Raw genomic sequence first — 20,394 nt, 5'->3', positions numbered from 1 at the left:
GAAAAATTATTAAGTCTATTTTTTGGTCCAAAGGTATGAAATTAAAACCGTCAAGTCAGAAGTTTATTTTCTACCTTAGTTGTTTTGCTGGTTTTAAAATATTGTATAAATGATTTTACTGTGGTACAGTAAGATTTCTACTTATGGGTTATTTTTCTTAAAAAGAGTGATGTACATCTTTGGATCTTTCTTTAATACTTTATATATGTAAATGAGATGGATGATATGACCTCAGATTTCTATAAAATCAGAAAGACTCAATATGTTGACTTTGGGTGAAAATAAAAGGTAGAAAAGGAAGTAGTAGCTTTAACTGAAAAACATTCGTTTGCATCAGAAGACCCAAGGACACTATGTCCATTTCCAACATCACAGTCTTCATGTCTTCTGTGTTGACCCTAATAGGGATCCCAGGCCTAGAGTCTGTGCAGTGCTGGATTGGAACTCCATTCTGTGTCATGTATCTCATTCCTATGATTAGAAATTTCCTGCTGTTTATCATTATCAAATCAGAACACAGTTTCCATGAGGCCATTAACATTTTCCTAGGCATGCTAGGAGTCACAGATATTGCCCTTCATACCAGCATTGTGCCCAAGATGCTTGAAATCTTCTGGTTTCATGTAACAGGTTTATTTTGATTCCTGATTGCCTCAAAAGTGCTTATTCACACATTACAGTGCATAGAGGTGGGCTTCCTGCTTGCCATGGTCCTGGACCACTAAATCGCCATCCACTGAGATATACTGCCATCTTCACCCACCCTTTAGTTACCCCAAATCAAGGCTGTGGTACCACTCAGGGCTACCATTCTTGTGTCTGCATGTGTGCTAAGTCGCTTCAGTTGTGTCCATCTCTGAGACCCTATGGACTGTAGCCTGCTGGGCTCTTCTGTCCATGGGATTCTCCAGGCAAGAGTACTGATACAGGTTGCCATTTCCTCCTCCAGGGGATCTTCCCAACCAAGGGATTGAACCTGCTTCTCTTACATCTCCTACATTGGCAGGCAGGATCTTTACCACTAGCAGCACCTGAAAAGACTCTGGTGCCTAATATTTATAAAGTCCTAGTTATAATTTTATCATACAAGAGTCATCTCCCACCCCTAATGTGAGCATATGGCCATTGTGAAAATGATTGCAGGAAATGTCTGGGTCAACAGAATCCATGGTTTGCTTTTGGCTTCCACTATTGCCAGAGAGTTCCAAAAACATCTACTTCTGCTTTATTGACCATGCCAAAACCTTTGACTGTGTGGATCACAATAAACTGTGGAAAATTCTGAAAGAGATAGGAATACCAGACCACCTGACCTGCCTCTTGAAAAACCTGTATGCAGGTCAGGAAGCAACAATCAGAACTGGACATGGAACAACAGACTGGTTCCAAATAGGAAAAGGAATACGCCAAGGCTGGGTATTGTCACCCTGCTTATTTAACTTATATGCAGAGTACCTCATGAGAAATGCTGGACTGGAGGAAGCACAAGCTGGAATCAAGATTGCTGGGAGAAATATCAAAAAACCTCAGATATGCAGATGACATCACCCTTATGGCAGAAAGTGAAGAAGAACTAAAGAGTCTCTTGATGAAAGTGAAAGAGGAGAGTGAAAAAGTTGGCTTAAAGCTCAACATTCAGAAAACTAAAATCATGGCATCTGGTCCCAACACTTTATGGCAAATAGATGGGGAAACAGTGGAAACAGTGTCAAACTTTATTTTTCTGGGCTCCAAAATTATTGCAGATGGTGATTGCAGCCATGAAATTAAAAGACACTTACTCCTTGGAAGGAAAGTTATGAGCAACCTAGATAGCATATTCTAAAGCACAGACATTACTGTACCAACAAAGGTCCATCTAGTCAAGGCTATGGTTTTTCCAGTGGTCACGTATGGATGTGAGAGTTGGACTCTAAAGAAAGCTGAGTGCCGAAGAATTGATGCTTTTGACTGTGGTGTTGGAGAAGACTCTTGAGAGTCCCTTGGATGGCAATGAGATCCAGCCAGTCCATCCTAAAGGAAAGCAGTCCTGAGTGTTCATTGGAAGGACTGATGTTGAAGCTGAAACTCCAATATGTGGCCACCTGATGCGAAGAGCTGACTCATTTGAAAAGACCCTGATGTTGGTAAAGATTGAAGGCAGGAGGAGAAGGGGACAACAGAAGATGAGATGGTTGGATGGCATCACTGATTCAATGGACATGAGTTTGAGTAAACTTCGGGAGCTGGTGATGGACAGGGAAGCCTGGCATGCTGCAGTTCATGGGGTCGCAGAGTCAGACATGACTGAGTGAATGAACTGAACTTCACTGTGCAGGGTTTGGTCTTACATTCATTACCTTGTCCTGTATATATTTATCACAACTTATTCTTTTGACCTAGAAGGAGGCAAGGTTGAAAGCATTCAATACTTGCATCGCTCATATTGGTGTCTTCCTCCAACTCTACCTCCCTGCCTTCTTCTCCTTCTTTGACATAGGTTTGGTTCTCACATCTCACCTTACATCCACATCCTCATTTCTAGCATTTACTTGGTGTTCCCTCCATTTCTCAATCTACTTGCCTATGGTGCAAAGACTAAGCACATTCTTATGCATATGGTAAAAATATTCTGTTCATAAAATTTACTATGAATAATGCAACCGAGCTTTTCTCTTTGTGCGTGGCAACAAAATTTCAAAACAAAATAAAACTACAAAAATCCATGTTATTGAAATTCTTTAGTTTTCTATTTAATTTTTATTGTTTTTAGTTTGCTGTCATAAGTCAGTTTCATAATCTGGCATGACAGCTATGTGACATAGATTCATGTGCTGTATCTGGGTAAAGAAATTAAAAACATAAAAGAGTAAATAGTAAACATATGTCCTTTCCTTTTCTTGCAGAAATGGTGATGTAATGACCAATTCAGGAAGGAGCTTCTTGATGAAAATAATGTTATAAACCTCAGTTGGGTTGTTACACATTTATGTCTCCTTTGCATAAAACCATGTAAGCTGTACAAAGTATAATTTCTGTACTTATATTAGACTTTAATATAAAGTTTAAAATATAAAGTAAGTGAATCCTCAAAAATGAAACAAAACAAAGGACAAAGGCAAAAAAGTCTGAGGAATTGCTGTAGGTTGAAGAAGTCTAAGGAGACATGAATATAAAATGCATTATATAATCCTGAATTGAATTTTGGGCAAGAAAAATATACATACAGGTCTTTGAACTATTTTTTACCTCGGATATGGACTAATACTTAGGTTATAATATTACTTCAGTGCTAAATGTCCTGATACTGTCTATAATACTACAGTTAGGCAGTAGATTATCCTTTTCCTAGGGAAGCACATTTAAATATTTAGGAGCAAAGGAAGACTATGTCTCAAATTTACTCATTAGTTCAGTTCAGTTCAGTCGCTCAGTCATGTCAGGCTCTTTGCGACCCCATGAATTGCAGCACGCCAGGCCTGCCTGTCCATCACCAACTCCAGGAGTTCACCCAGACTCACATCCATCGAGTCAGTGATGCCATCCAGCCATCTCACCCTCTGTACCAAAGGTGTACCTTTAACATTGTACACCTAACCAATCATCTGATCTTAGTATATATCTCTAAAGTATCCTCAAATAATTTATCTTCTCTCCATTAGTCACTATCTATTCTTTTTTTTTTAGTCTTACATATGATCTTATGAAAAATAAAATACTAGGTTTTTCATCTTTCATTTGCTGGAAGTTTTCAATTAAACAGCATTATATTTTCAGCATAAAGTACTTGAGACATCTGTATCTTATTCATGATATTTTGCATGCAAACATGTATTTTTTGCCTAGCTGATTTCTATCCTACATTTAGAATTTAGTTAAGTGTTTCCTCTAAGAAACTTAGCCATTTTCCTTATTTTTTTCCCCCAAGTCTCCTAATAGCGCTCATAGCATGCATCACAGCACCTCTTCATTTTTTCTGTGTGTAACTTCTTTTTTCATATAGGTCACATGTGTAATCTATTTGTATACTCCTGACTTACACATACATATTACATTTTAAATAGGAATAAATGTATATTTCATGAAAGATTTAGAAAATAAATGCACAAAAATTCTACCAAGCTTTTCATAATGAACATTTATTCTCACAATCAGATCAGGTCCGACTAGTCGCTCAGTCATGTCCGACTCTTTGCGACCCCATGAATCGCAGCATGCCAGGCCTCTTGCTGCTGACTTTGCATCCCCTATTATCCTCTATGTGTAACTTAGGGTATAAAAGCCCCTGTTGAAAATAAAGCTATGGGCCTTGCTCGCCAAAGCTTGGTCTCCCCATATCATTTTTCTCCTTAACTTCCAGCTGAGTCTCCATCTGGAGCGCGGAGGTCCTCTGCAACCATTTATTTGCCTGGGCTTCTAAGACCCACTTGAGAAGGTGTCTAAGGTGGGGCACCTTCCGCTATTTGAGAGGGCGCCTGCGGCCTCCATGGTCAGAGCTAACCTGGTGTCACAGGTTATGTTGATTTTCCGCGTAAACCAAGCTACTCATCTTCTTTTCTCCACTGAATTTAACTCTTTATATCTCTAATTAACATTTGAATAGGTCGCCGAAGCCGTCTCTCCTTTGAATACCCTGGATCAGCCGGGGCTGGTCCCTGGCACATCTCATCCTCTGTCGTCCCCTTCTCCTCCTGCCCCCAATCCCTCCCAGCATCAGAGTCTTTTCCAATGAGTCAGCTCTTCGCATGAGTTGGCCAAAGTACTGGAGTTTCAGCTTTAGCATCATTCCTTCCAAAGAAATCCCAGGGCTGATCTCCTTCAGAATGGACTGGTGGGATCTCCTTGCAGTCCAAGGGACTCTCAAGAGTCTTCTCCAACACCACAGTTCAAAAGCATCAATTCTTCAGCGCTCAGCCTTCTTCACAGTCTAACTCTCACATCCACACATGACCACAGGAAAAACCATAGCCTTGACTAGTTGGACCTTTGTTGGCAAAGTAATGTCTCTGCTTTTTAATATGCTATCTAGGTTGGTCATAACTTTCTTTCCAAGGAGTAAGCGTTTTTAATTTCATGGCTGCAGTCATCATCTGCAGGGGTTTTGGAGCCCAGAAAAATAAAGTCTGACACTGTTTCCACTGTTTCCCCATTTATATTTCTATTCTCACAATAGAGTAATTTAAATGGTTTCCTAATGAAGACATATGGAGGAAGAGTTGTTCCAAACTGAAATAACTTAATCATTTAATGTTTTCCTATTTGTGGAATGATAATTTTTTCTACTATTAAATTAGTTTCAATTAATTTCCTTTACTTTTTAGAGAGTTTAAGGTTTACAGAAAATTGAATAAAAAGCCAGAATTTCCATATAAACTTTCTCCACGGAATGAATGTTTAACAATTACACCTGAGTTAAGCTGCATTGTATGTCACAAAATCGTGTCACCACATTTGTTTGATATATCCTAAATTTAAAAACATATATCTAATATTTTTTTTTCTGTATGGTATGCATACACCATACTAAGTAAGTTTTTTAATTTATTGAGATATAGTTTCCATAGCACACTCTTTAGAGAGTATTAATCTCTGGTTTTTGACATATCCAAAAACCTGTGCAATTATCACTACTATCAAATTCCAGTACACTTAATAAAGATACTCCATCCCCTTTAGTGCCACTCCCCATTCTCCAACCCCATTTCATGGCACACATTACTTTCTGTGTCTGTGATTTCTCATTTCTGGACATCTTATGTAAGTGAAATGAAACAATATTTGGCCTTTGAGTCTGGTTTCTTTGACTTAGAATAATGTTCTCAAGATTCATTTGAGTTGTAGCATAAATAAGAATTTTATTTACTTTCATACTTGAATGATACTCTGTTGCATGAGGTACCTGAGTCTACTCTTGCACCAGGAAGCAGATCTCTGGCCATCTTATCCATAGTCCCCTTCTCTCTCTGCTTGGTAAGGATGTCCATCTTTATTCAAAAAATTCCACAAAAAGTATAAGCATGTCTAGACCCTTTAGATTTATATTCCCCAGATTTCATTTAAATTTATTTCTTTTTATTTGATGATGTGCACTCGCTTTGTGTTTTATTTTTTTCTGGTACAAATCCTCAGCTATGGCTGATTTCAATCTGTTGATATGAATCACTGAGTGTCCAGATGCAAAGATGTACACACACCCTGACCCTGGCTGAGCTGGGTTCTTTCATATAACTGCCCTCAATCCTATACCATTGCTTTCTCTGGGAGGATGATAAGTTTATGGCAGTTTAATATGAGGATGTGGTCAGAGAGTCTTAATTCAAAGGGAACAGGACTACTGAATGGGGTCTGACCCAATGACACAGGACAAAACCAGAGTGACTTCAAGTCAGGTCATCAGGTAATCCAGGGTTGTTAGACTCTTTCTTGTATCCGTCAATGAATCAAAGTTTATTCCTTTCATAATATTAAAGCTTAAAATCCTATTGGAAGGCACAAAGTCTTCTTTCAACCTAGTGAATACATGTCATAAATAACAGTTTCAGGTTGGGAAGTTGATATCAATTTGTGAAAATATATACAGTCCTTTCATAATAATTCTGAATATGACTGGAACAACTGAGAGAGAGATAATTTGGATACTGGAAAGATTTGTGTAATCAGCTCTTGCATGGAAGAAGCCCAGAAATTGTAACTGAGGCTCTGAGGTGAATGTTCCAAAGTCAGCACCTATTAGGACTCTAAATAAGTCAGTGAGCTTAAATAAGAAATATAGAATTAGATTAAAAACATATTATTTTATTTCTCTGTCAGTATGTCTATGCTGACTAGTCTGAATATCTCAAGCTGTTTTTATTTACCTTTATTGTCTCATTATTTTTGTAAATAAGTGTCACTGATTTGTTTTGTCTGGTCTTCAGCACTGTCTTCTCTTAGGAATTTTAAAAAAGAGGCTCATTTTGGTTCCCAGTCCTAAAATGAAACCAAAGTTTGAGAATTATTTTTAGATGCTAAACCAACTATTAGAGAAAAAAATCTTGTATGTTCTGAATGATAGCGTGCTTTCTTTTCCATCCTTGTCCCCAGTGAAATTTAACACGCACTAGAGATTTGTGAAAACCAGTCCCCAGGTGCATCCTATAGTATAAAACATTCACTCTTCACATCTGAAACGTCAGAACATTTTCTCCTTTAAGACTTCTTTGTGTATTATCACAGATGATCCCTGGTAAGTCATTGTGGATAGAGATTCAGCACTGATTATGGGAAACTGAAGGGTTGGTTTCAAAAAGAATGTGTATGCCATGTGATCCAATATAATTCCAGGATGGAAAAAAAAAAAAAAGCAATGCAGTCTTATAGTAGTTGAGTGTTCAATCACTAGGGAGATGTGTCCCATGTTTTTCACAGCATTTTTGGATCAGTTAACACTACACTTGGTGACAAGTTGTAAAGCAAGTTTGAAAAAAGAAAGATTTTTGGAGAATATCTGTGTTGATAGATGAATGGAAAGCCTGTTTGTTAAAAGGTCAGGAAATTACACATGCTCAGACTGGAAAAGATGCAGGAAAAAAGATACCCATCAAGTAATTCTGTAGAAATGCTCTTTCACATAAAGGACTCATTTAATATCTCAAGATATTTGTGAGAAGAAGATAAATGTGCATCGATTAATAGCTGGCATTTATTGACAGATCAATGCACCTTATGATTCCTTCCAAATATTTAGATGGATTATATCATGTAATACAATCATATCATAATTTGTTTCTATCCATGATATTTCTTTATAATAAAGAAACTGAGACAATTTAAAATTTCATAACTGAGTACAGGGCAGGCAAAGCTAAGTAGGACCATCCAGGATTTAAATTCCATTGAGTGACTTCAGATCCTTGACAATTGACAGCCACGACTCATGGCTAATGTGTATCATTGGAGCATATATTTGAGACTTTACAATTTTTTAAAAAGAGGCAATTTAAGGTTCATTTTAAAGAATACCTATTTGTCATCTGGAGCTTTCCTAAAACATGATAAGCTATTTCAGAAAACAAAAAGAGTCCTCTGTATTCACTGGAGTACTTGAGACAGAAATCAGTGGATGAATGAGATCAGTGGAGACTTTCAAGAGGAAATATTCTTGAGATTGTAGAGAGTATGAGATTAGAGTCCTGGATTCCTTAAATCTTTTAGATCCTGGGATTTGGGTTGATTTAAAATTGGAGTTGTAAGGAATACTAATAATTCAGATTTTATGCTATAAGATGACTGAGGTATATTCACCCAGGTTTATGAATTTCAAGAGTTTAAGATATCTTTACTCCCTTTCTAAACACACAGAGTGTCTTTCAGCTTGTCTTTTGTCATTCATTGCTGTAAATCTCAAACCACACACTTTTAACCTCATCGCCTCTAATTTCTGCTACATAAGACAATGAGTTTTGCATATTTTCCATTCTTATTATTCTTTTGCTGTATCGCATTAATTTACAATATATTTATGCACTGTCACAAGTGTGTTTGTGACTAGATCCCTTTACACTTAGCTGCCACGTTTTTCAAGCCATTAATTAACTTCCCAGCAGGTGATATTTTTTTACCTTCCACAGAAACCTATTCTTCAACCCCAAAATGAAAAATCAAATGGTTTAAAATACTAATTTCACATGTAATATTCAATCCTTTATATTTACCATCATTTCTGCTTATGAACTGATTTATATGTGATAAATGTTCATTGATATACAGCCTCACCATATCTCACAGGCTTCTGTGATTTTTGTACAAACTATCTTGGAGTGCCCTTCTCCATTTCTTTTATCTGGTTAATTTCTATTGACAAATGACTCCCTTTTATAAGCAATTTATTCTGCACATTTGGATTAAGTCATAAAACTATCAATTCTTATACATTAAAAACTGTTTTTTTTTTCCTGCTGCATAAAATTATACAACAATGTTTAGCACCTAAGGTGATGTGCTATTCCTTTCACATCCAGGAGATACTTGGTGATACCTGAATATATTTTTCTTTGCCAAAACAAGAAAGAGCTACTTACATTCAATGTTTAGGAAAGAAGAATGTTGCTAAACCTTCTACAATGCAGAAAATTACCCCAAAACAAAAAACTGATCTGAACTACATGTCAACTGCACCAAGGTTAGCAAACCCAGGGCTTCCCTGGTGGATCAGATAGTAAAGGCTCTGCCTGTGATGCAGGAGACCCAGGTTCAATTCTTGGGTCTGGAAGATCCCTTGGAAAAGGAAATGGCAACCCACTCCATTACTCTTGCCTGGAAAATCCCATGACAGAGGAACCTGGTAGGCTACAGTCCATGTGGTCACAAAGAGTCAGACATGACTGAGTGATTTCACCTTTTTTCTTTTCTTTAGGAAACCCTGCCCTTAGAAGAGTATCATCAGGACTCATAAAGTTGTGTCAATGAAAAAAGTAATCTAAGAAGTGGAAAATTTTATTTGTGCCCAATTGAACATTGAGCTTCCCTGGTGGCTCAGATGGAGAAAATTCTGCCTGCCATGTAGAAGACCCAGGTTTGATCCCTGAGTTGGGAAGATCCCTAGGGAAGGGAATGGTTACCCACTTCAGTATTCTTGCCTGGAGAATTACTTGGATAGAGGTGCCTGACAAGCTATAGTCCATAGGGTAACAAAGAGTCATATAACAGAGTGACTAACACTTTACCACTCCTGTACAACATGCCTCTCTTCACTCTCCACCTCTTAAAGTCTTCCCTGGTGACTCAGATGGTAAAAAAAAAAAAAATCCCCTAGGAGATCCAGGTTCAAAGAAAGTAAGCGAAAACCACTAGGCCATTCAGGTATGACACAAATCAAATCCCTTATGATTATACAGTGAAAGTGACAAGTAGATTCAAGGGATTAGATCTCATAGACAGGGTGCCTGAAGAACTATGGAGAGAGGTTCACAACATTGGACAGGAGTCATTGACCAAAACCATCCCAAGAAAAATAAATGCAAGAAGCCAAAATGGTTGTCTGAAGAGGCCTTACAAATAGCTGAGAAAAAAGAGAAGTGAAAGGCAAAGGACAAAAAGAAAGATATAACCAACTGAATGCAGAGTTCCAAAGAATAGCAAGGAGAGATAAGAAAGCTTTCTTAAGTGAACAATGAAAAGAAGGAGGAAAACAATAGAATGGGAAAGAGTAAAGATATCATCAAGAGAATTAGAGATACTAGGTGAACACTTCATGCAAAGATGGGCACAATAAAGGATAGAAATGTCAAGGACCTAACAGAAGCAGAAGAGATTAAGAAGACATGGCAAGAATACACAGGAAAACAACATAAAACAAGGTCTTAATGACCCAAATAACCACAATGGTGATGTCATTCACCCAGAGCTAAAATCCTGCAGTGTGAAGTCGAGTGGGCCTTAGGAAGCATTACTACAAACAAAGCTAGTAGAGATGATGAAATTCCAGCTGAGCTACTTAAAATCCTAAAAGATGATGTTATTAAAGTGCTGCACTCAATATGCTCCCTATTTTGGAAAACTTGACAACATTTTTGTTTGTTGAGTTGTCCACAACAGCCACAAGACTGGAAAAGGTCAGTTTTCATTCCAATCCCAAAGAAAAGAAATGCCAAAGGATGTTCAAATTATTGAACAGCTGTGCTCATTTCACATACTAGCGAGGTAATGCTCAAAATCCTTCAGCTAGGTTTGAACAGTACGTTAAGTGAAAACTTCCCTATGTACCAGCTGGATTTAGAAAAGGCAGAGGAACCAGAGATCAAATTGCCAACATCTGTTGGATCATAGGAAAAAGCAAGAGAATTCCAGAAAAACATCCACTCTGCTTCATTGATTTGGCTAAAGCCTTTGACTGTGTGGATCACAACAAACTGTAGAAAATTCTTCAAGAGATGAGAATGCCAGACCTCCTTACCTGCCTCCTGAGAAATCTGTACACTGGCCAAGAAGCAACATTTAGAGCCAGAGATGGAGCAATGGACTGGTTCAAAATTGGAAAATGAATACATCAACTCAGTGTATTGTCACCTTGTTTCTTTAACTTATATGCAGTGTACATCATGTGAAATATTGAGCTGTATGAAGCACAAGCTAGAATCAAGATTTCTGGGAGAAATATCAATAACCTCAGATATGCAGATGACACCATCTTAATGGCAGAAAGTGAAGGGGGCCTAAAGAGCCTCTTGATGAAAGTGAAAGAAGAGAGTGAAAAAAATTGGCCTAAAACTCAACATTCAAAAAATGAAGATGATGACATCTCGTCCCATCACTTCATGGCAAATAGATGGAGAAACAATGGAAGCAGTGACAGATCTTATTTTCTTGGGCTCCAAGATCACTGCTGGTGGTGACTGCATCCGTGAAATTGAATGACAACTGCCTTCTTGGAAGAAAGCTTATGACAAACTTAGACATCTTATTAAAAAGCAGAGACATCACTGTGCTAACAAATGTCCATCTAGTCAAAGATATGGTTTTTCCAGTAGTCATGTATGAATGTAAGATTTGGACCATTAAGAAGGCTGAGGGCCAAAGAATTGATACCTTTTAATTGTGATGTTGGAGAAGACACTTGAGAGTCCCTTGGGCTTCAAGGAGATCAAACCAGTCCATCCTAAAGGAAATCAACCCTGAATATTCAATGAAAGAACTGATGCTGAAGCTGAAGTTTCAATACTTTGGCCACCTGACAGGAAGAACTGACTCATTGGAAAAAACCTTGATGATGGGAAAGACGGAGGGCAGGAGGAGAAGAGGATGACAGAGGGTGACATGATTGAATGGTATCACTGACTTGATGGACATGAGTTTGAGCAAGCTCTGGGAGATAATGAAGGACAAGGAAGCCTGGTGTGCTCCAGTTCATGGCATTGTAAAGAGTCAGGGATAACTTAATGACTGAACAACAAATTGAAGATTATAAACCAGGAACATCATCTCATAAAGCTCTGAGAACTGTACCCCCTATTAGAAGTCACAGCATAGTTATATAAAATTTTTGAAACAGAGAGATGTACTTTAAGTGATGTATTATTGATAGTTTACAATATTCACATTTGCAAGTACTATTTGGTTGGTTGTTGTGACCCCTTACAAGATCATGAATCCCATTTTCATGCTCCCATTACACAGCAACCATTAAGTATTCCAGATTATCTATTTGATGAAGAATCCATGACTCTCAATTAGGCAATTCTTATATTAATGGCAGCTATGTGAAAGTCACTCAGTCATGTCAGACTCTTTATGAACCCATGGACTACACAGTCTATGAAATTCTCAGGCCAGAATACTGGAGTGGATAGCCTTTCCCTTCTTCAGGGACTCTTCCCAACCCAGGGGTTGAATCCAGGTTTCCTACTTTGCAGGTGGATTTTTTTTACCAACTGAGTTACCAGGGAAGCCCAAGTATTCCAGATTATCTATTTCATGAAGAATACATGAGCCTCAATTAGGCGATTCTCATATTAATGGCCATTATAGACATTTTAAACCCAAGAAACAGACTGTATTTTAGTCAAGTTACATTTTTGCCCATGTCCTACACCCCTGAGCCATTAAGAATGATTCCTCTTGCCATTGCTGCTGCTGTTTCCCTTATGTCCTAGAGATTTCCTCTCCTCTAGGTATCTTATACTACATATAAATTAAATTTTTTAATCTTTGATTTGAAATCTTTAATTTTTAAGCACATGATAAATTTTATGTAACTCAGCTTTTAGAAATATAGGCAAAAATAGTAGTTTTATTAGAAATGTAAAATGTAACAAAGAACTTATGCCCAAATTTGCTAAGTGCACATGGATTTGAATGACCTTTCCTTCAACTCTTCCTTCACCTTTCCATAAAGGACTACCAAACTTGCATAAAGACAGATTGCATTGATTGGTAGATAAACATACTATGCTTTTGAATGACAAGAGTTTCTACCTCTGTCATCTTTAATAGGGAATTTTTCATTCTAATATACTAATCAGAGGTTGTGTATTTGCTGGTCCAAGCCAACTGTGCCTGATTTAGAGACAACTTAGAAAAAGAGATGCTTCCCAAGTGGTCCTAGTGGTAAAGAACCTGCCTGCCAATGCAGGGGCCTTAAGAGATGAAGGTTCTATTCCTGAGTCAGGAAGATCCCCTGGAGGAGGTTGTGGCAAAACACTCCAGTATTCTTGCCTGGAGAATACCATGGACAGAGGATCCTGGTAGGTATAGTCCTTGTGGTCATATAGACTCGGACATGACTGAAGTGACTTAGCAAGCAGCCAATAGAGAAAAACAGACTAGTAAAGCTGTTAACTGAACTATGTAATATGGAGAGATTCGTTAAATTCTGATTAAAATACAACTTTCATACAATATAAACAAGCCTATTTTCTTTGCCCACAGGTCTGGAATGAACTAATAGTCAATACAGCAGTTTATTTTCCAATTCAGTTATTTTTCAGGTTTTAAAGCATTGCCCAGCTGTGCTCATAATATTTTATTGTGGCACAAGAACTATGATACTGTGACTGTGGATGTCTTTCCTAAAAACAGTGATGTCTCTCTGTTGACCTATGTTTTACCCTTTACAAGTAAATGAGACTGATCATATTATCCAAGATTTCTGCATAAATCAGAAAGACTCAACATGATGATTTTGGGCAAAAACAGGAAGATGGAAAGAAAGAGGAATTGAATGAGAAACTTGGGTTTGCATCAGGAGACTCAAGGATTATGTCCATTTCCAACGTTACAATCTTCATGCCTTCTATGTTGACCCTTATAGGGATCCCTGGCCTAGAATCTGTGCAGTGCTGGATTGGGATTCCATTTTGTGCCATGTATCTAATCGCTATGATTGGAAATTTCTTGCTTTTGATTATCATCATAGCAGAACACAGCCTCCATCAGCCCATGTATATTTTCCTAGGCATGCTAGGAGTCACAGATATTGCTCTCAGCACAAGCATTGTGCCCAAGATGCTTGGAATCTTCTGGTTTCATGTAACAGAGATATATTTTGATTCTTGCTTGCTTCAAATGTGGCTCATCCACACATTTCAGTGCACAGAATCAGGCATCCTCCTAGCCATGGCCCTGGACCGCTATATAGCCATCTGTTATCCACTCAGACATGCTGCCATCTTCTCTCACCAGTTAGTCACTCAAATAGCAGCTATGGTAACACTCAGGGCTGCCATTCTTGTAGCACCATGCCTAGTATTGATAAAGTTTCGATTACAATTTTACCATACAACAGTCATCTCTCATTCCTACTGTGAACATATGGCTGTTGTGAAAATGGCTGCAGAAAATATCAGGGTCAACAAAATCTATGGTTTGTTTGTGGCCTTCACTGTTGCTGGGCTTGACATTGTATTAATCACGTTGTCCTACATACAGATATTCATCACAGTTTTTTGTCTGCCTCAGAAGGAGGCTAGGTTGAAAGCATTCAGCACTTGTGTCGCTCACATCTGTGTCTTCCTCCAGTTCTACTCCCTTGGTTTCTTCTCCTTCTTTGCACATAGATTTGGTTCTCACATCTCTCCTTATATTCACATCCTCTTTTCTAGCACTTATCTGCTAGTCCCTCCATTTCTTAATCCACTTGTCTATGGTGCAAAGACCAAGCAGATCCGTGTCCATATGGTAAAAATATTTTGTTCCAAAAACTTACTGTGAGAAAAACTTTTATGTTTACCTTTTTGTGAATAGCAACACTATTTCACAACATGATAAAACAGAAAAAGTCCTTGTTATTGAAAATGCTCAAGTTTTGTATTTAATTAATTTTTTTCAACTTGCCAGCATGTTAGCTATTAGCTATTAGGGCATGAAAGCAGTCAATAGGATTGTGGATCTTAGCTGGATAATGAGAATGAGAAACATAAAGGAGGAAAATAGTGAATGTTTCTCTTTTAAATTTATCTTTCATTTTTTTTTAGTACCTGCTTGAGTGTCCTCTTGTAAATATCCAACTCTGGAAATATTCACAAATTATGGATCTCTCAATGAATTTAGATACACCCAAGGCTTAATGTTCTGCAGTGTCCAGGTACTCAATAAATCTAGTTCTTGATTTTGTTTCTTTGTCACCTGGTCTTCTTTAAGAAAAAAAAATGGAGGAAGTGTATGTTACTGTTCTTATCAAAAACAAAGCAAAACAGAAATTCTATTTTTATGTTAGTAATGAGAAAATAAAGTGTAAAAATTTCAGTATATTTTCAGGGTCATTAAGGAAGTTATAGGCACAAAAAGCATGAGCAGTAAAGTGCTTGATTTTCCACAACAGTACTTTTTCTGATGTTTTCATCATTTACTTTTTATTAATTCATCTAATGTTATTAAAATCTTAGGTCATTATAAATACTATGCTTCAGAATAACAGCATAATGGCAAATTTGACACAGCGATTAATTATATTGAGTTTATAAACTTTGTAGCCTTATATTTCTTAGCAAATGAGAGGAAAAGAGACACATGACAGTAAGAGAGAAATGGTTGTAGAATGCACAAATAAATCTCCAGATTTTATAGGAATTTAAATACCTAGAGGACCAGAGTGTCAGTCTCTCACATTGTGAGAAACATCCAATCTTCATGAGAATTTTATTATTCTGACTCCCCTGGGTCCAGGTGTGGAAAGTCACACCATCTACTCTCCCAAGATCAGGGAACAAGGAAACTACAGGACAAATCATGAATGCCCTTACTCTCTCATATGCTAAGATTGGAGCAGTAAATGGGAAAATCATGGGCAGGAGAGATGATAGTCAGTAGTAGCGGTAGAGACAAAAACAACTTAGTAAGCCTTGGCAACTATTAGTAACTTAGTGATTTTTTCTTCAGTTTAGGTTTTAACTACAATTCTGAGAAAACAGAAAACAATTAATTCTATATTATCTTCTCTATGAAATGGATACTAAAAATCGACCTTTAATTTATAGCCTAAAGTTTTTATCCTAATATAGCAAGAGAGATTTTAGCAATTTGGAAACTATTCCAGAACAGTTTTCAGTTAACCATAGGTAAAGGTGTACATTAGGACAGGTAATTTGACAACACTAATTAAAATTTAAAATGTGTACAGTATTCGGTGCCAGGAAACCTCAGTTCAGTTCAGTTCAGTTCAGCTCTCAGTCATATCAGACTCTTTGCGACCCCATGGACTTCAGCACACCGGGCTTCCCTGTAGATCACCAACTCCCGGGGCTTGCTCAAACTCATGTCCACTGAATGGGTGATGCCATCCAACCATCTCATCCTTTGTCATTCCCTTCTCCTGACCCTACTCTTTCCCAGAATCAGGGTCTTTTCCAATGAGTCAGTTCTTTGCATCAAGTGGCCAAAATATTGGAGTTTCAGCTTCAGCATCTGTCCTTTCAATGAATAGTCAGGACTGATTTCCTTTAGGATGGACAGGTTGGATCTCCTTGCAGTCCAAGGAACTCTCAAGAGTCTTCTCCAACACCACAGTCCAAAAACATCAGTTCTTCTGCACTCAACTTTTTTTATGATCCAACTCTCACATCCATATATGACTATTGGAAAAACCATATTTGACTAGAAAAACCTTTGCCAGCAAAGTAATGTCTCTGCTTTTTATGCTGTTTAGGTTTGTCTTAGCTTTTCTTCCAAGGAGCCAGTGTCTTTTAATTTCAGAGCTGCAGTCACCATCTGCAGTGATGGAGGCCAGGAAAATAAAGTCTGTCATTGTTTCCATTGTTTCTACTTGTCATGAAGTGATGGGACCGGATATCATGATCTTTGTTTTTTGAATGTTGAGTTTTAAACCAGCTTTTTCACTCTCCTTTTACTTTCATCAAGAGGCTCTTTAGTTCCCTTTTGCGTTTTGCCATATGGGTGGTATTATCTGCCTTTCTGATGTTATTGATATTTCTCCAGGCAATCTTGATTCCAGCTTGTGCTTCCTCCAGTCCAGCGTTTCTCATGATGTACTCTGCATATAAGTTAAATAAACAGGGTGACAATGTACAGCCTTGATGTACTCCTTTCCCAATTTGGAAACAGTCATTGTTCCATGGCCGGTTTTAACTGCTGCTTTTTGACCTGCATACAGATTTCTCAGGAGGCAGGTAAGGTGGTCTGGCATTCCCATCTCTTGAAGAGTTTTCCACAGTTTGTTTTGATCCACACAGTCAATGGCTTTGGTGTAATCAATGAAGCCGAAGTAGATGTTTTTCTGGAACTCACTTGCTTTTTCTATGATCCAGTGGACATTGACAATTTGATCTCTGGTTCCTCTGACTTTTCTAAGTCCAGCTTGAACATCTGGAAGTCTTTGATTGATGTACTGTTGAAGCCTAGCTTGGAGAATTTTGAGCAGTATGTTGCTAGAGTGTGAGATGAGTACAATTGTGTGGTAGTTTGAATATTCTTTGGCATTGCCTTTCTTTGGGATTGGAATGAAAACTGACATTTTCCAGTCCTGTGGCCATTGCTGAGTTTTCCAAATTTGCTGGCATATTGAGTGCATAATTTAACAGCATCATCTTTAAGATTTAAAATAGTTCAACTGAAATTCCATCACCTCCACTAGCTTTATTAATAGTGATGCTTCCTAAGGCTCACTTAACTTCACACTTTAGAATGTCTGACTCTAGGTGAGTGATCACACCATCGTGTTTATCTTGGTCATGAAAGTCTATTTTGTGTAGCTCTCCTGTGTATTCTTGCCACTTCTTAATATCTTCTGATTCTGTTAGGTCCATACCATTTCTGTCTTTTATTGTGCCCATCTTTGCATGACATATTCCCTTGGTGTCTCTAAATTTCTTGAATAGATATCTATCAGTCCTATTTTATTTTATTTTTTCCCATTTCTTTGCATTGATCACTAAAGAAGGCTTTCTTATCTCTCCTTGCTATTCTTTGGAACTCTGAATTCAGATAGGTATATATTTGCTTTTCTTCCTTGCCTTTAGCTTCTCTTCTTTTCTCAGCTATTTGTAAGGCCTCCTTGGACAACCATTTTACCTTTTTGCACTTTTTTTCCCCCTTGGGAATGGTCTTGATTACTGCCTCCTGTACAATGTCACAAACCTTTGTCTATAGTTCTTCAGGTACTCTTTCTGTCAAATCTAATCCCTTGAATCTACTTGTCACTTCCACTGAATAATCATAAGGGCTTTGATTTAGGACACACCGCTGAATGGTCTAGTGGTTTTCCCACTTTCTTCCATTTAAGTTTGGATTTTGCAATATGGAGTTCATGATTTGAGCTACAGTTCGCTCCCAGTCTTGTTTTTGCTGACTCTATAGAGCTTCTTCATCTTTGGCTGCAAGGTATATAGTCAATCTGATTTTCATATTGAGTATCTGGTGATGTCCATGTCAAGTCATCCCTTACGTTGTTGGAAAATAGCATTTTCCATGAACAGTGCATTCTCTTGGTAAAACCTTATTATCCTTTGCCCTACTTCACTTTGTACTCCAAGGCCAAATTTGCCTGTTATTCCACGTATCTCTTCACTCCTACTTTTGCATGCCTGTCCTCTATGATGAAAAGGATATCTTTTTTTTGGTGTTAGTTCTAGAAGGTCTTGTAGGTCATCATAGAACTGTTCAACTTCAGCTTTTTTGGCGTTTCTAGTTGGAACATAGATTTGGATTACTGTGATATTGAATGGAAATGAACAGAGATCATTCAGTCATTTTTGAGATTGTACCCAAGTACTACATTTAGTGGCCACAGGACTGGAAAAAGTAAGTTTTCTCTCTAATCCCAAAGAAAGGTAATGCCAAAGAAGGCTCAAACTATCAGACAATTGCACTCATTTCACACACTAGTAAAATAATGCTAAAAATTCTCCAAGCCTGTCTTCAGCAATACATGAACCATGAACTTCCAGATGTTCAAGCTGGTTTTAGAAAAGGCAGAGGAACAAGAGATCAAATTGCCAACATCCACTGGATCATCTAAAGACCAAGAGAGTTCCAGAAAAACATCTATTACTGCTTTATTGACTATGCCAAAGTCTTTGACTTTGTGGATCACAATAAACTGTGGAAAATTCTGAAAGAGATAGGAATGCTAGACCACCTGACCTGCCTCTTGAGAAACCTGTATGCAGGTCAGGAAGCAACAGTTAGAACTGGACATGGAACAACAGACTGGTTCCAAATAGGAAAAGGAGTATGTCAAAGCTGCATATTGTCACTCTGCTTATTTAAATTATATTCAGAGTACACCATGAGAAATGCTGGACTGGAAGAAGCACAAGCATGAATCAAGATTGTTGGGAGAAATATCAATAACTTCAGATATGCAGATGACACCACCCTTATGGCAGAAAGTGAAGAGGAACTAAAGAGCCTCTTGATCAAAGAGAAAGAGGAGAGTTAAAAAGTTGGCTTTAAGATCAACATTCAGAAAACTATGATCATGGCATCTGGTCCCATCACTTCATGGGAAATAGATGGGGAAACAGTGGAAACAGTGTCAGACTTTATTTTTCTGGGCTCCAGAATCACTGCAGATGGTGATTGCAGCCATGAAATTAAAAGACGCTTATTCCTTGGAAGGAAAGTTATAACCAACCTAGACAGCATATTGAAAAGCAGAGACATTACTTTGCCAACAAAGGTCCATCTAGTCAAGGCGATGGTTTTTCCAGTGGTCATGTATGGACATAAGAGTTGGACTACAAAGAAAGCTAAGGGCAGAAGAATTGATGCTTTTGAACTGTGGTGTTGGAGAAGACTCTTGAGAATCCCTGACCTGCAAGTAGATCCAACTAGTCCATTTTAAAGGAAATCAGTCCTGGGTGTTTATTGGTAGAACTGATGTTGAAGCTGAAACTCCAATATTTTGTCCACCTGATGTGAAGAACTGACTCTTTTGAAAAGACCCTGATGCTGGGAAAGATTGAGGGCAGGAAGAGAAGGGGATAACAGAGGATGAGATGGTTGGATGGCATCACCGACTCAATGGACATGGGTTTGGATGGACTCTGGGAGTTGGTGATGAACAGGGAGGCCTGGCATGCTGCGGTTCATGGGGTCACAAAGAGTCGAACATGACTGCGTGACTTAACTGAACTGAACTGAAGTATATTTCAGGCTCTTCTGTTGACTGTGAGGTTTACTCCATTTCTTTTATGGGATTATTGCCCACTGTAGTATATATAATGGTCATCTGAATTAAATTCACCCATCCAGTTCAATTTAGTTCACTGATTCTTAAAATTTGGATGTTCATTCTTGCTATTTCCTATTTTACCACTTCCAATTCACCTTGATTCATGGATCTAAGCTTCCAGGTTCCTATGTAATATTGTTCTTTACACCATCGGACTTTACTTCCATCACCAGTCACATCCACAACTGGGTGCTGTTTTTGGTCTGGCTCCGTCTCTTCATTCTTTCTGGAGTTATTTCTCCCCTCTTCTC

General features: G+C 38.0%; 1 protein-coding gene and 1 pseudogene across 1 annotated transcript; both read left to right on the top strand.

Annotated features, from left to right (window-relative positions):
- The first annotated feature begins 353 nt into the window (after window positions 1-353).
- On the top strand, window positions 354-2,621 carry LOC112579498 (annotated as a pseudogene).
- An 11,092-nt stretch (window positions 2,622-13,713) lies between these two features.
- LOC112579497 (olfactory receptor 52A1-like) lies at window positions 13,714-14,664 on the top strand. Its single transcript, XM_025265936.2, has one exon. It carries the CDS (start codon window positions 13,714-13,716, stop codon window positions 14,662-14,664), a length of 951 nt encoding a protein of 316 aa, XP_025121721.2.
- The last annotated feature ends 5,730 nt before the right edge of the window (window positions 14,665-20,394 follow it).

The sequence above is a fragment of the Bubalus bubalis genome, chromosome 16 (assembly GCF_019923935.1).
Source record: "Bubalus bubalis isolate 160015118507 breed Murrah chromosome 16, NDDB_SH_1, whole genome shotgun sequence".
Classification (NCBI taxonomy): domain Eukaryota; kingdom Metazoa; phylum Chordata; class Mammalia; order Artiodactyla; family Bovidae; genus Bubalus; species Bubalus bubalis.
This window is presented reverse-complemented; position numbering and strand designations above follow the sequence as displayed.